Source organism: Bubalus bubalis, chromosome 20 (genome assembly GCF_019923935.1).
Source record: "Bubalus bubalis isolate 160015118507 breed Murrah chromosome 20, NDDB_SH_1, whole genome shotgun sequence".
Lineage (NCBI taxonomy): Eukaryota > Metazoa > Chordata > Mammalia > Artiodactyla > Bovidae > Bubalus > Bubalus bubalis.
In genome coordinates, this window is record NC_059176.1 from 63,781,395 (window position 1) to 63,794,000 (window position 12,606).

The 12,606-nt window shown below is 48.4% G+C and overlaps 1 protein-coding gene across 6 annotated transcripts in view; it reads right to left on the bottom strand.

Moving 5' to 3' along the window:
• The window catches only part of ADAMTS17 (ADAM metallopeptidase with thrombospondin type 1 motif 17), a 396,657-nt gene that overhangs the window by 142,811 nt on the left and 241,240 nt on the right, over positions 1–12,606 (bottom strand). For 4 of the 6 annotated variants that reach the window (XM_044933289.2, XM_025271612.3, XM_044933287.2 and 1 more), the window contains exons 11-12: positions 11,603–11,707; positions 10,472–10,617 (exon numbers count right to left, since the gene is read on the bottom strand). In XM_044933289.2, coding sequence (XP_044789224.2) covers positions 10,472–10,617; positions 11,603–11,707 — 251 coding nt within the window. The remainder of the gene's footprint in view (positions 1–10,471; positions 10,618–11,602; positions 11,708–12,606) is intronic. The other 2 variants (XM_025271613.3, XM_044933288.2) reach the window with 1 other exon arrangement.

The window sequence follows — 12,606 nt, forward strand, 5'->3', positions numbered from 1 at the left end:
TGCTCTAAGTGCTAAAGGTATACAGACTAAGATAGAGAATGATATATGAAAAAGCAAGAATACCAATAAAGAGACAGAAATTACAAAAAGGAAACAAAAATGCTGAAATAAAAACTCTGAAGTTGAGAAGTACAATAACTGAAATGAAAAATTTACTAGGTGGGTTCAAAAGCAGATTTCAAAGGGTGGGAGAAAAAAATCAGGAATATATATTTGTTCTATGAATTTGTCCTATGAATTGAAATATTGAGTCTAGGGAATGAAAAGAAAAAAAAATGAAGAAAGCAGAGAGCCTCTGTGGGAAATCAGTAAGGGGACAAATAAACACATTAAGGGAGTCTCAGAAGGAGAAAAAGGAGTGGAGAGATTATTTGAAGAAATAATGGCTGAAAGCTTCCCTAATTTGAAGATATGAATCTATAATTCAAATAGAATAAATTCTCTGAGATACACTATAATTAAACTGTTAAAGGGAAGCAGCAAAAGAGAAGCAAGACATCACAGACAAGAGATCCTCAATAAATTACAAGTCTATTTTTAGTCAGAAACCCTGGAGGCAAGAAATCAGTGGGTTGATACATTCAAAGTTCTCCAAGAAAAACTCTAGCAACTTAAGAGTTCTGTACCCAGCAAAATTTTAATTCAAAAATGAGGGAGAAAATAAAGATACTGGCAGATAAGCAAAAGTTGAGGAAGTTTTTTTTTATCATCAGACATGCCCCACAATAAATGCTTCAAGTTCAAATGAAAGGACAAGATGGTAACTCAAAGCCGTATGAACAATTAAAGCCGTATGAACAAATGAAGCTCTCAAGATGGCATGATGCTAAGCTTTGTCGGAACCAGCTTTTATGATAGAGAGATACCAGAAAAACACCTACTTCTGTTCATTGACTACACCAAAGCCTTTGACTGTGTGGATCACAACAGACTGTGGAAAATTCCTAAAGAGATGGGAACACCAGACCATCTTACCTACCTCCTGAGAATCAGTATGCAGGTCAAGAAGCAACAGTCAGAACTGGACATGGAACAACAGACTGGTTCCAAATTGGGAAAGGAGTATATCAAAACTATATATTGCCACCCTCCTTATTTAACTTATATGCAGAGTACATCATGCAGAATGCTGGGCTTGATTAAGCACAAGCTGGAATCAAGATTTTCAGGGGAAATATCAATAACCTCAGATATGCAAATGACACCACCCTTATGGCAGAAAGTGAAGAGGAACTAAAGAGCCTCTTGATGAAGGTGAAAGAAGGGAGTGAAAAAGCTGGCTTAAAACTCAACATTCGAAAAATGAAGATTATGGCATCGGATCCCATCACTTCGTGGCAAATAGATGGGGAAACAATGAAAACAGTGACTGATTTTATTTTCTTAGGCTCCAAAATCACTGCAGATGGTGACTGCAGCCATGAAATTAAAAGATGCTTTTTCCTTGGAAGAAAAGCTATGGCAAACCTAGAAGTGAGAGTGAAAGTCACTCAGTTGTGCCTGACTCTTTGCGACCCCATGGACTATACAGTTCATGGAATTCTCTAGGCCAGGATACTGAAGTGGGTAGCCTTTCCCTTCTCTAGGGGATATTTCCAACCCAGGGATTGAACCCGGGTCTCCTGAAGGTGGATTCTTTACCAGCTGAGCCATAAGGGAAGCCCTAGACAAACCTAGACAGTGTATTTAAAAGCAGAGACATTACTTTGCTGACAAAAGTCCATCTGGTCAAAGCTATGGTTTTTCCAGTAGTCATGTATGGATGTGAGAATTGGACAATAAAGAAGGCTTAGCTCTGAAGAATTGCTGCTTTTGAACTGTGGTGTTGGAGAAGACTCTTAAGAATCCCTTCGATTACAAGGAAATCCAACCAGTCCATCCTAAAGGAAATCAGTCCTGAATATTCATTGGAAGGACTGATGCTGAAGCTGTAGCTCCAATACATTGGCCACCTGATGCGAAGAGCTGACTCATTAGAAAAGCCCTGGTGCTGGGAAAGACTGAAGGCAGGAAGAGAACAGGACAACAGAGGATGAGATGGCTGGATGGCATCACTGACTCACTGGACATGAGCGTGAGCAAGCCCTGAGAGATGCTGAAGGACAGGGATGCCTGACATGCTGCAGTACATGGGGTTGCAAAGAGTCAGACATGACTGAGCAACTGAACAACAGCAACACACCAGAGGAGGGACAGGCTTTGTTTCTGACTCTGGTATGTGATTTCTCCCAGCAGGCTCCTATTGGCCCATGATGCCCACCTCCCTCTAGGCAGCTTCCAAGCATGCCACACTTTGGGAAAATTCTCAGTCTGGTATCACATGCAGTTTCACCTTTGGGCAGTTTTCTCTGACATCCCTAAGTATGGCTTTCCAGACAGTTCTACCAGTGCAGCACCTCTGCAAACCTCTCCCTCATCCAGTGGGTCCTGGGTGTATGCTCTCCAACAGGTCCAAAGAATTTCAGCCCTAGGTGTGTGTGTGAGGTGGGCACCCTCATCCATACTTGTTCTGCCCTTGGGTGCCCTGCCCCAGACCTGAAGATACAGGCTGCTTCCTGTATCTACTCTTCCTGTGTTTTTAGAGTTCTTTGCCTCTTAGCAGCTAATTTCCCCTATATTCCAACCACCTGTTATAGTTAATGCTTTTTTTTTACATTAAGCTTTTCCGGTTCAAAAAAATGACTAAAAGATTTGTTTTTTTCAGTCTTCCCTCTGGTCACTATTTTGAACAGCATGGGAAAAGGAAGAAGCAATCCACAAGCGGCACAACCTGCTCCCCACATCATCCGAGTTTTGGCAGGTCGATCTGTGGCAGGACTCTGCGCTCAGCTGACTCACTCTTTAAGATGGTGCCAATAATGCAGGCCATCTGAGCGTGACTGCGGCACCAGTGAGGGCCTCCTGGGTACACAGTGGGGCCGAGACCCCGTAAGGACGGTCATCAGGGGGCCAGCATCAGTCCTTCCAATGAATATTCAGGACTGATTTCCTTTAGGATGGACTGGTTGGATCTCCTTGTAATCGAAGGGATTCTTAAGAGTCTTCTCCAACACCACAGTTCAAAAGCAGCAATTCTTCAGCGCTCAGATGCAGGAGAATCTTTATGGAGGGAGGGCATGTCTGATGAGAAGGTCCACCGTAGCTTATGAACAGAAGTTCTGGGAGAGGACTTGAAGGAGGGACCAGCTTTACCACGGGTAAGTGGACCACATTTGAGTTGCATGGGCCTTCAGGAGATGCTGTAGGGACCTGTAAACACAGGCAGAAGAGATAACCCTCCCAAAGTCTGAGGAGCAGAGGGCCAGGGTTCTCATTTACCCCGAGTCATGCACTGTAGATAAAATAAAAAGCACGAAGGAAGGCTAAAACTATAGAAACCAAGCTGGACATTGCTAAAATGGAGGATGGTGAACATGCTCGGATTTGTGGCAGAACAGTCGTCTGTCCTCAGTCTTTCCCACAGGGGCTGGACTCATGTATATCGAAGGGGAGGCAGCGGCACATTGAAATCTCATCCTTGAGGACAGAGGTAAGGCCAGAGGCACTTTCACATCAACTGTGATCATGTGCTAATATGCCGGAGGGCACACCCTCTGCCCGCTCTTGATACTCATTACCTCATTAAGTTGGCAGAAAGAATCAGACGGGGTGGGGGGGTGGGTCCTGACTGCATCCTTCAGATGAGGAAACCTAAGCTCCAATGTATTCAAAACTTCTCAGCAGGGAAGTAAGAGGTGGAGATAAGAAAGTGTAACTCACAAGCGCTCCTGGCAGGCTGGGGAAGGGGGCCACCCACTGGCCGTTGTGGGGCCAGGAAGGCCAGCCTGACTCACCAAGACAGGCTTTAGGGGTGTGTTGGATTTTCAAGATGATTCTCCAATATCAATCCCCAATTTCTATCTGTACTCTATCAGGACTTTACAAACATAAACAAAGTAGGAATTTAGACATAAATCCAAATGACTGGAACAGGGAGGTCACAGGAATGGATATCCAAGTGGCAACTGCAGACACTCAGATGCTCAGCCTGACTGCTTATGAAGGAGACGCACAGACTCACTGACACACCGCTACACACCAACCAGATGGAGGCACCGGGGAGGCTGCGGGCGGGCGGAGGCCATCGCTGCTCAGGGCAGGGGGACAGCACAGCCACTCTGCAGACCAGGCCCTCAGCCACTCACACATGCACCACGAGTCAATGGACCTGCACACGCACCCAGCACACGCGTTCCAGCACGGCGAGTGGGGCCGTGTTGGGAGCCACGCACTCAGGGGTAGACGCCCTTTCTGCACATCACACCATCAGAAAGACGTTTAAAACAGGGAAAAGCACAAGGCAGAGACGGTTCGGGGGAGAAACCGGAAAGCGGTAAGAAAGCTGAGTTCTTCTGAGCTCCTGTGAGGGTGGGCCCGGCTCCTGCCAGTTGGGTCCCAAGGGCCTCAGGTAGACCCAAGGCAGAGCAGGGGAGGCCAAAGGGCTGCTCAGAGTCACAGAGGGCAGGTGTGCCCTTTCCTCTAGTGACAGGCAGCATTCAAGTGGAAGGAAAAGCAAGCAGCAGCTGAGCGGAGGCAAGGTTTGGTTTTCTGCTCTGCTCGACTGAATGAAGGTAGATGAGAAGATAAAGTCACCACAGTGGCTGACACCCACTCGCCACCCAGAGACACGGGAGAGTCAGCTTTGCCTCCAAAAGCTCCAAAGAGCAAGCAAGGCAGGGTTTCAAAGTGCCACAGGGCTGCCAACGCCCCCGCCCAGGGCAGCTGCCGTCCTACTGTTAAGGCCGCCTCTGAAAGGTGCCAAGTAACACATGTAATTTAGGCTCAAGTGAATAAAACTGGGACTTTTAAAAACGATCGCTGTGAACACCAGGTATGTTAAAAGCACACACACAGGGGTTTCACTGGAAGCAGAAAGCCATTACAGGCACATAACTTCACTCCTCTGGGTCTTAGGAGGCAGGCTGTTTTCCATTCTGATGCTCGGGGGTGGATGCTGCATGGTGAACCCTGACGCACCCCTGCTTCTAAGATCCACGCACATCCCTGTCCTTTTTGTGCAGAGCCGGGTCTTCACACAAGATCAGTGGAGCCTTTTCTCTTTACCCTACTCCTCAGCCCTCCCCACACACAGCCTCTTAATGGGGTACCAGAATTCGCATCAGAGATGAGCTCTCTGCCTCACAGTCTTGGCACTAACAGCGACACAAATTAAGGCACGAAAGGACAAGCTTAGGAAGCTGGATGAAAACCACAGATGGTCCCCAAAGCCTTGATGTCAGTTGGCAAGAAATAAAAATTCCAATAGCTGTAAAGACCAAGACTTAGAGAAAAAATGGGGGGACTCTTTTGCCAGTATTTTGGACAGTGAATAAACCAGCTGCAGAAGATGGGAAAGGTGCCAGGAATATAAAGTGAAGGGGGTGGGGAGATGGTGGTGGGAGCGCTCCAAGTCTGAGACGCACATAGCAATGAGATTTGGACATCCTTGGGAGCTCTCAAGGCAGTGAGCGTGGTGATTTAAGGAGTGAGCCGGGGAGAGGATGCTGTTTTGGTCAGAGCTTGGCTCAGGGCCGCCATCAGCTGTGCTTTGTAACAATCACCACCTCAGGCCATTCTGCAAAAACAGGCTGACGGCTGCTGCCTGGACTTGAGCAAACCCTCGCTGCTCCTGCTGCTCCCGGGAAGCACCCAGGCCTGCTGCGAAGCCGCCCCCGAGGCCCGTCCCTTCTCCTCCCGTTCACCTGGGTGGCTCTGCGAAGGTGGGAAACCCTGAAGAAAACCACAGGCGACAAAGAGCCTGTCCCTTCTGCTCAGAACAGGAGATGGAGCCACACTGTTACTGTGAAAGACTGAGCTGACTACCAAGGCGTAACTATTATAGGAGCAAAAACATATTGTTTCTCTCACTTGGAATAAACAAGGCTGGATTATGTTTGGAGCTTGCTCTCGAGAGGGCTCTGAGCACCTCAGCTGTGACATGGCCTCACTGGGAGGGCAGGCTGGAAGAAGATGGCCCCTGGGTCCAGGGACACCTGGACCCCACTCCTGGCTGTTCACAGCCTGTGGGCCTCTGTGACGTGAGACAGTACAAGGGAAGGGGCCTACCTGGTGATCCTCTTTTCTGGCTAATAATTCACAATAACCCTTATGTTTTGGGGGGAAGACAAGATTAGGTGTGTGTTTTGCAACTAGAAGATCAGAACAGCCACTTTTTCTCAGCAAGCACGCACCCAGACAGTAAGGTGCTCAGGCATACATTAGGGAGGGCTGGCCTGCTGCAGGCATAGGAGGAGGATGGGGCCCCACAGCTCAAAGGCCAGTGGGGGAGGGCACAGGAAAACAAGTGAGCAAATGCACATGAGTAATTATAAATCGTGATACCTGTAAAGTGAGGGAAGGGTACGGAGGGAGTGTGCAGAGCAGGCACCTGCCTCCGGCACGGTGGTCAGAAGAGGAGGCCAGTCTAAAGAGAAGACACAGAGAGGGCAGAGGGAGCTGGGGGGAGGGAAGGGACACTGACTTGGGGGTGGGGGTCGGGGCTGGTGTCTGAGCACAGAAAGGAGGGCTGGACAGGGAGGCACATTCTCCTACAAAGACAAACCCGCCCAGAATCTACAGATGCAGCCTTATCTGGGAAAGGGTCTTGATGGGTATCATCAGGATCTCTGAATCATGAGCTTGCCCGGGATTAGTGTGGGCCTAAACCCAGTGGCTAGTGTCCTGAGAAGAGAAAAGGAAGTGAAGAGATGCATAGAGAAGATGCCTCCGTGAAGGCAGAGGTACAGTGGTGTGTCTGCAGGGCAGAGAAGGCTGGCAGCTGCCAGGAGAGGGGTGGGGTGGGTAAGGGGCCAGTGATGGCTTCTCCTTCAGAGTTTCAAGAAGGAATCAACCCTGCTGACACTCTGATTTCAAACTCTTGGCTTCCACAACTCGGAGAGGATAAATTTGTGTTGTTTTCAGACACCAAGTGCTGGTAATTTATTATGGCAGCCACAGGAAATAATACCGGGGCCACAGTGAAGAGCACGGATTTCATTCTGAGTGCAGCAGGGAAGAGACTGTAACTGACTTTACAAGAGAGGGGATGTCTCTGGCTTGCTGTGGAGAATGAACCTGGGGAGGGAGAGCACAGGGGAAACAGGGAGGCTGATGCTGATGGTTTGAAAAGACCCTGGAACATTGCTGCTGGCTCCAAACCTGACCTGCCGTTGCCCAGCTGTGTGACCTGGGGCAAGTCATCTAACTGCCATGCGATTCAGTGTTATTTAACACGTACAATGGGATTAAAAAAAGAATGCCTCTCCCTTATGGCAGCTTTAGGTGATTTACTACATGCGGCAAGTCACCAAACTTCCATACGGTTCAGCTTTTAACACGTACAATGGGGATAAAAAAAGAATGCCTCTCCCTTACGGCAGCTTTAGGTGATTTACTATGTGCAAATGCCTAGAAGGGAAGCTGGCACCTGGTGAGAGCCCGCGTGCCCTGTTCTTATCACAATCATATGCGGAGGAGGAAGGGCAGGGACAAGAGGACACACGTGGACTTCGGGGCTTTGAACTCAAGCTATGCAGCAGCTGGTGGTGCTATTTACTGAGGGGGACGTGGGCTGCGAGGGGAACCAGGGGGAAGGGGGAAGGAAGTTTAGGAAGTGTTAGGTTTGAGGTGTCCAGGAGAAAAACCAAGGGACTGTGGTTGGTGGGACTAAGATAAAAACAGGCACAAAGGGGCCCTCACCAGATGCCAGCTTCCCTGGACACTTGGGGGCAACACAAAATGCCCCTGGGGTGTCCCAGAGCAGAGAAAGCATCAGGGGTGCGGACAAAGCATGTGGGCACCTTAGACAACATCATCTTCACAAAATGCAAAATCTGGTCCCATGAAAGTTGTGCCTAACACAATTAATCAGCATTAATAACATCTTGGGCTTCCAGGCAGCGCTAGTGGTAAAGAATCTGCCTGCTAATGCAGGAGAGTTAAGAGATGCAGGTTCAGTCCCTGGGCTGGGAAGATCTGGAAGAGGGCACGGCAACCCACTCCAGTCTTCTTGCCTGGAGAATCCCATGGACAGAGGAGCCTGGCGGGCTACAGTCCATGGGGTGACAAATGGTTGGAATGACTAAAGCGACTCACCACGCATGCTCGAAATAACATCTTATTCTTGCAACAGAACCTTCACCTAAACACATTTGTATTGTTGGGACATAGAGTCCTTTCAGAGGTATTTAAAGAGTCAGATACTCCTCTACTATGATGTTTATTTGGTGTCACCTGACCTGAGATGAAGTATGTAATGTGCCAAAGGACAGCAGTCTTGGATCAGGGCACCTGAGCTCCAATCAGAAACATGGGACACCCATGCCAGCCACAGCCTTTGCAAACTGTGCTCTGCAGTTGACGAAGCCTTTCCTTCTCTGAGCCTCAAAACAGCAAGGTAGGAGGCAGGGCATGTGGTCTTGCCCCTGTTCTTCTCTTAGTGATAACATCAAGAGGGGTCATGAATTAAATATAGACCATGTACTCCATGTGGATCCTCATGGATTGCTCCAATTTTTAGATAAATAAGCAGGTAAGAGTCACATGTTGCTATAAAACGTGGCCCCAGGATTTGAAGTCTAGCTCCTCCTACTGTGCCTACTATACTCTACGTCCTCTCACGTAGGAAACTGAGACGCAGAGAGAGAGAAGGATCTGCCTTGAGGTCACAGGACCAATAACCAACCACACCAGGCCCAAATCTCCATACCGTGATTCCAAACCCAGAGCTCTCTTCTTCTGGGCCAGAGGTGGAACAATTTTAACATCATCACAGAGCAACGGAAAAACAGAAACCACTATTGATTTCTCACCACTTAGCTAAATAGCCCTTCTAATCATCTACCTACCTATGATGGCTAATTTTACATAACAGCTTGACTGGCCTTGGGGTGCCAAGATTAAAAACCACTCCTGGGAGTGTCTGTGAGTGTATTTCTGGGTGAGATGCGCATTTGGATCGGTGCATTCCTAGAGCAGATGTCCTCCCCAGTGTGGGTGGGCATCTCCCAACCAACTGAGGGCCTGATGAGAACAAAAGCCCTCACTGTTTGAGCTGGCATGTCTACTCTCCTCTTCTCCCGCCCCTGGAGTGATATTTACACATGTGCTCCCTGGTTCTCTGGCCTTCATACTGAATTACACCTGGGCCTCCAGCTTGCAGGTGGCAGATCAAGGGGTTTCTTAGCCTCCAGGACCATGTGAGCTGATAATTAAATCATATGTATATGGATATTGGTTTTGCCTCTCTGGAAAATCGTAATATACCACCTATGCTTTTAATTAAGAACTCACTTCTAAAAGTTTAAATACCTACCTACCATGCATCAGGCACTCTGCTAGGTGCTGGAAGGAGAAGTTTTAATAAGACATGGTACGTAATGCCAATTCTTATGGCGCTACCACAGAGTACAGTGTTCTCGGCATTGCCTCAACTGTGAGTGCAAGTTTTCCTTTAATCCAGAGGTTTTCAGCCTTGGCTGGACATTGGAATCACCTGGAGAGATTCACACATCTGACTCCTTGGCCCCACCTCCAGACTTTGTAATTTGATTAGTCTGGGATATACCTTGGGTGTCAGAATTTTTAAATACAAGAAAGGTGTGCTAATCATTCATTACTGTGATTTAACTGTTGATATAAACCATTTCCTTTTAGTCATAATTTATAACTTTCTCATTTTCAAAATTAATGTGATGCAGTTAATGGCACACAAGATATAAAACAGATTATTTAAAGAAACATTAAAAGTTGGAAATTTCAAGAGAAGAAATATGCCAAACCTGTGATAAAGGAATTGCTACAACTGAGGATAAGATCTAGCCCTGAGTTTTTCAGATCAAATGTATAGAGGTGAATAAGGGTTATCATAGGTGAACAAAGTGTCATCCCAGTCAATAAAAGGAAGCCTATGAGGGAAAAAAAAACAACCCAAAAGCTTATCTTCTGTCAGCTCTAACAGGACAGGTAAAAGATATTTGGATACACAAGAGCAGAACCCACAAATGCATAAATGCTCTGTGACTTTTCAACAGCCAGGCTGCTTCCAGTTCAGCTCTTAGCCAATTTGAAAGTCAGCCCCATTTTCCCGAAGGTCTGCCGGCTTCCCTGGATGACCCTCTTCTAAGGCAGCCTCGAAGCAGGCCAGGAGGGGTTGTCATCCAGCTGTCTCGGGAAACGGTTCTGCCACAGCCCACACAAGGGAGACGAGCCAGCTCCCCACAGGACTCACTGCCTGCCTGTCACAGAGAGAGCTCTGTTGGGCTGAGATGCCATTTGAAGTACACAAGGCCCGGCACCCGGGACCTTTGGTTCGAGTTCACTCTTCTTCAGCTCAAAGCCTCAGTGGGAGACAGACTGCTGTGCTAAGGCAGCGAGAGCTGCGCTTTGCCCACCCTGATCCAGGCACCCGGGAGAAGGCTGGCGGGGGACTTACGGAGGGTTGTCACATTTCCTCTGCCGGAAGCGGGCTCCCGTCCCACACGTGCGGCTGCACATGCTCCAGGCGCCCCAGGGGCTCCAGTCTCCGTCCACGTGCTCTGGGATGGGTGTCTTGCTCACACACTCCCCCGCGCGGCACCACTGAAACACAGCAGGGTGGCAAAGCTGCTCACTCAACGGGTAACTGATCCCCTCCACGTGAGAAAACACCATGCCCCCCAAAGCCCCCAGTTTTTATAATTTACACAAAAGCAGACTATTTCAGGGTGTGTACGTTTGCTAACTTTGGTAACATTCCTTCCCTATCCAACCTGACAGCTCTAAGGCTCTAGGGTTTGGATTTTGCCCTAAAGGACGTGATGTGTCCAGTGTAGGTTCTCAAAGCTCCCAGAAGAAAAGGAAGAATGCACATGGCTCACGGAGAGACTTCACCTTCTGCAAACTGTTTAGTGTGAGTCTCTTTCTGGAAGGCAGTATTTCCTGGCTCTGTAGTTTTGAACTTCACATTTGGTTTTGGTGCTGGGAGATGACACAGCTGGGGCCATGTGAGAGAACCATGGCTCTTTCTGAGGGTGAGAGAAAGCCAGTCCTCGAAAATAATTTCCCAAAGCGTGCAGCACAACCCATGGGGCCCAAGATGTGATTAAACAGTCGTGATCATAGCCTCTCTTTCAGTTCTTACAGACTAAATAGAAAGCCTCAGACTGTGGTGGCTGGCCCTAACCACCTCTAACACTTCAATTTCTCCTGTTAAAGAAGATCAGTGTGAAGGCTGGTACACTTCACCTCTAGCACCATTCTCATTAAAATCATCTTATGACAGTGATTTGTGCATGGCAAGTAATCCTGTTTTTCCATTTACAGTCTGCTGATATAAACATTTTAAGTAAATTCACTCACGTAACAAAAGGAGTTAATTTAATAAAAACATTGAGTAAATGATTATTGTATAAGAGGAAGAGGAGAGAGGTGAATGTGTCCCTCCATGCCTGAAGTGGGTTCCAAGGCATTTCTGCGGTGGCCCAGGGCATGTCAGGGGCTCCTGAGTGCACTTTTCAGAAGAGGTGCCAATGTGCAGGGGACGTGGGACTAGCTGCCTGCTAGGGGCAGTGGGAAGCGGGGTTACCTTGTCTGCCCCACACTCTGTGCCATCCAGGGGAGGGTCCAGTTTGGTCTTGCAGGACGTATCTCCTTCCACCAGGCACCACAGTCCAGCGCACATCAGATGCTGCTGACAAGGGAAGGAACGTGACTGCCAGGAACTCTGCACTCAGGTCACAGCAGAGTCAGAGGCGGGGCCCCTTGACGGGTTTGGATTTGGGATCCGAAACATGAGGGGAGGAGGAAGGGTCATGAATCTGCATGTCAAAAAAATAGATGCTTCACTTCAACTAGATCATTTAGCTCGACAAAATTCTGTGCAATTTACTCCTAGGAGGGTGGGTCTCATGGGGGTTGAGCTCAGCAGTTCCTGAACTAGCTATTGAGGGCCTAGGAGGTGTCTGGCACAGGCTGGAGTCTGGAAGCTCTTAACAAGTAGACACATTCAATGTAGGAAGGTATTAATACAAGGCAGACTTCCACACATCACGCAGAGCACACGGGAAAATAACTGCAGCAACCAAGCCTCCTCAGGGCGGGCTGGCTCTGGAGCTGAGGCTGGTGCAGCAGCTGTGTGACCTCAGGAGACAGAGTCCAGCAGGCAGTGTAGGCTCAGGGCCGCCCTGGGCTTAAAGAGGCAAGCTTTAGTCCTCCACAGGGTCAGCTGAGCCATGTGTGCACCTACAGAAATGTCTTACCATCCATGAAAATATAATGAAAATAATTCTGCTGAAACAGGAACAGGCATTTAAAACCACAGACTCCCATTTGTATTAATGGGAAACTCAGACACAAGAAAGTGCTAGAAGGAGGAAATTTATCAAAATAACTGAAGCAGGTGTAGGCCAGTGTCCTCCCCGTCTGCCTTGGTCTCCCCTGCAGGACAATGTCTGCATGACCTGCTGCCTCCCTGATTTCCCGGTTGTTAGGAGCTGTCCTCTGGCCATGGAGCAACTTCGACCACAAGGGATGGAGGACACCCGTGCCCTGGATGAGAGGCTGTGAGGGTCCCAGGGGTGGCCTACTGTT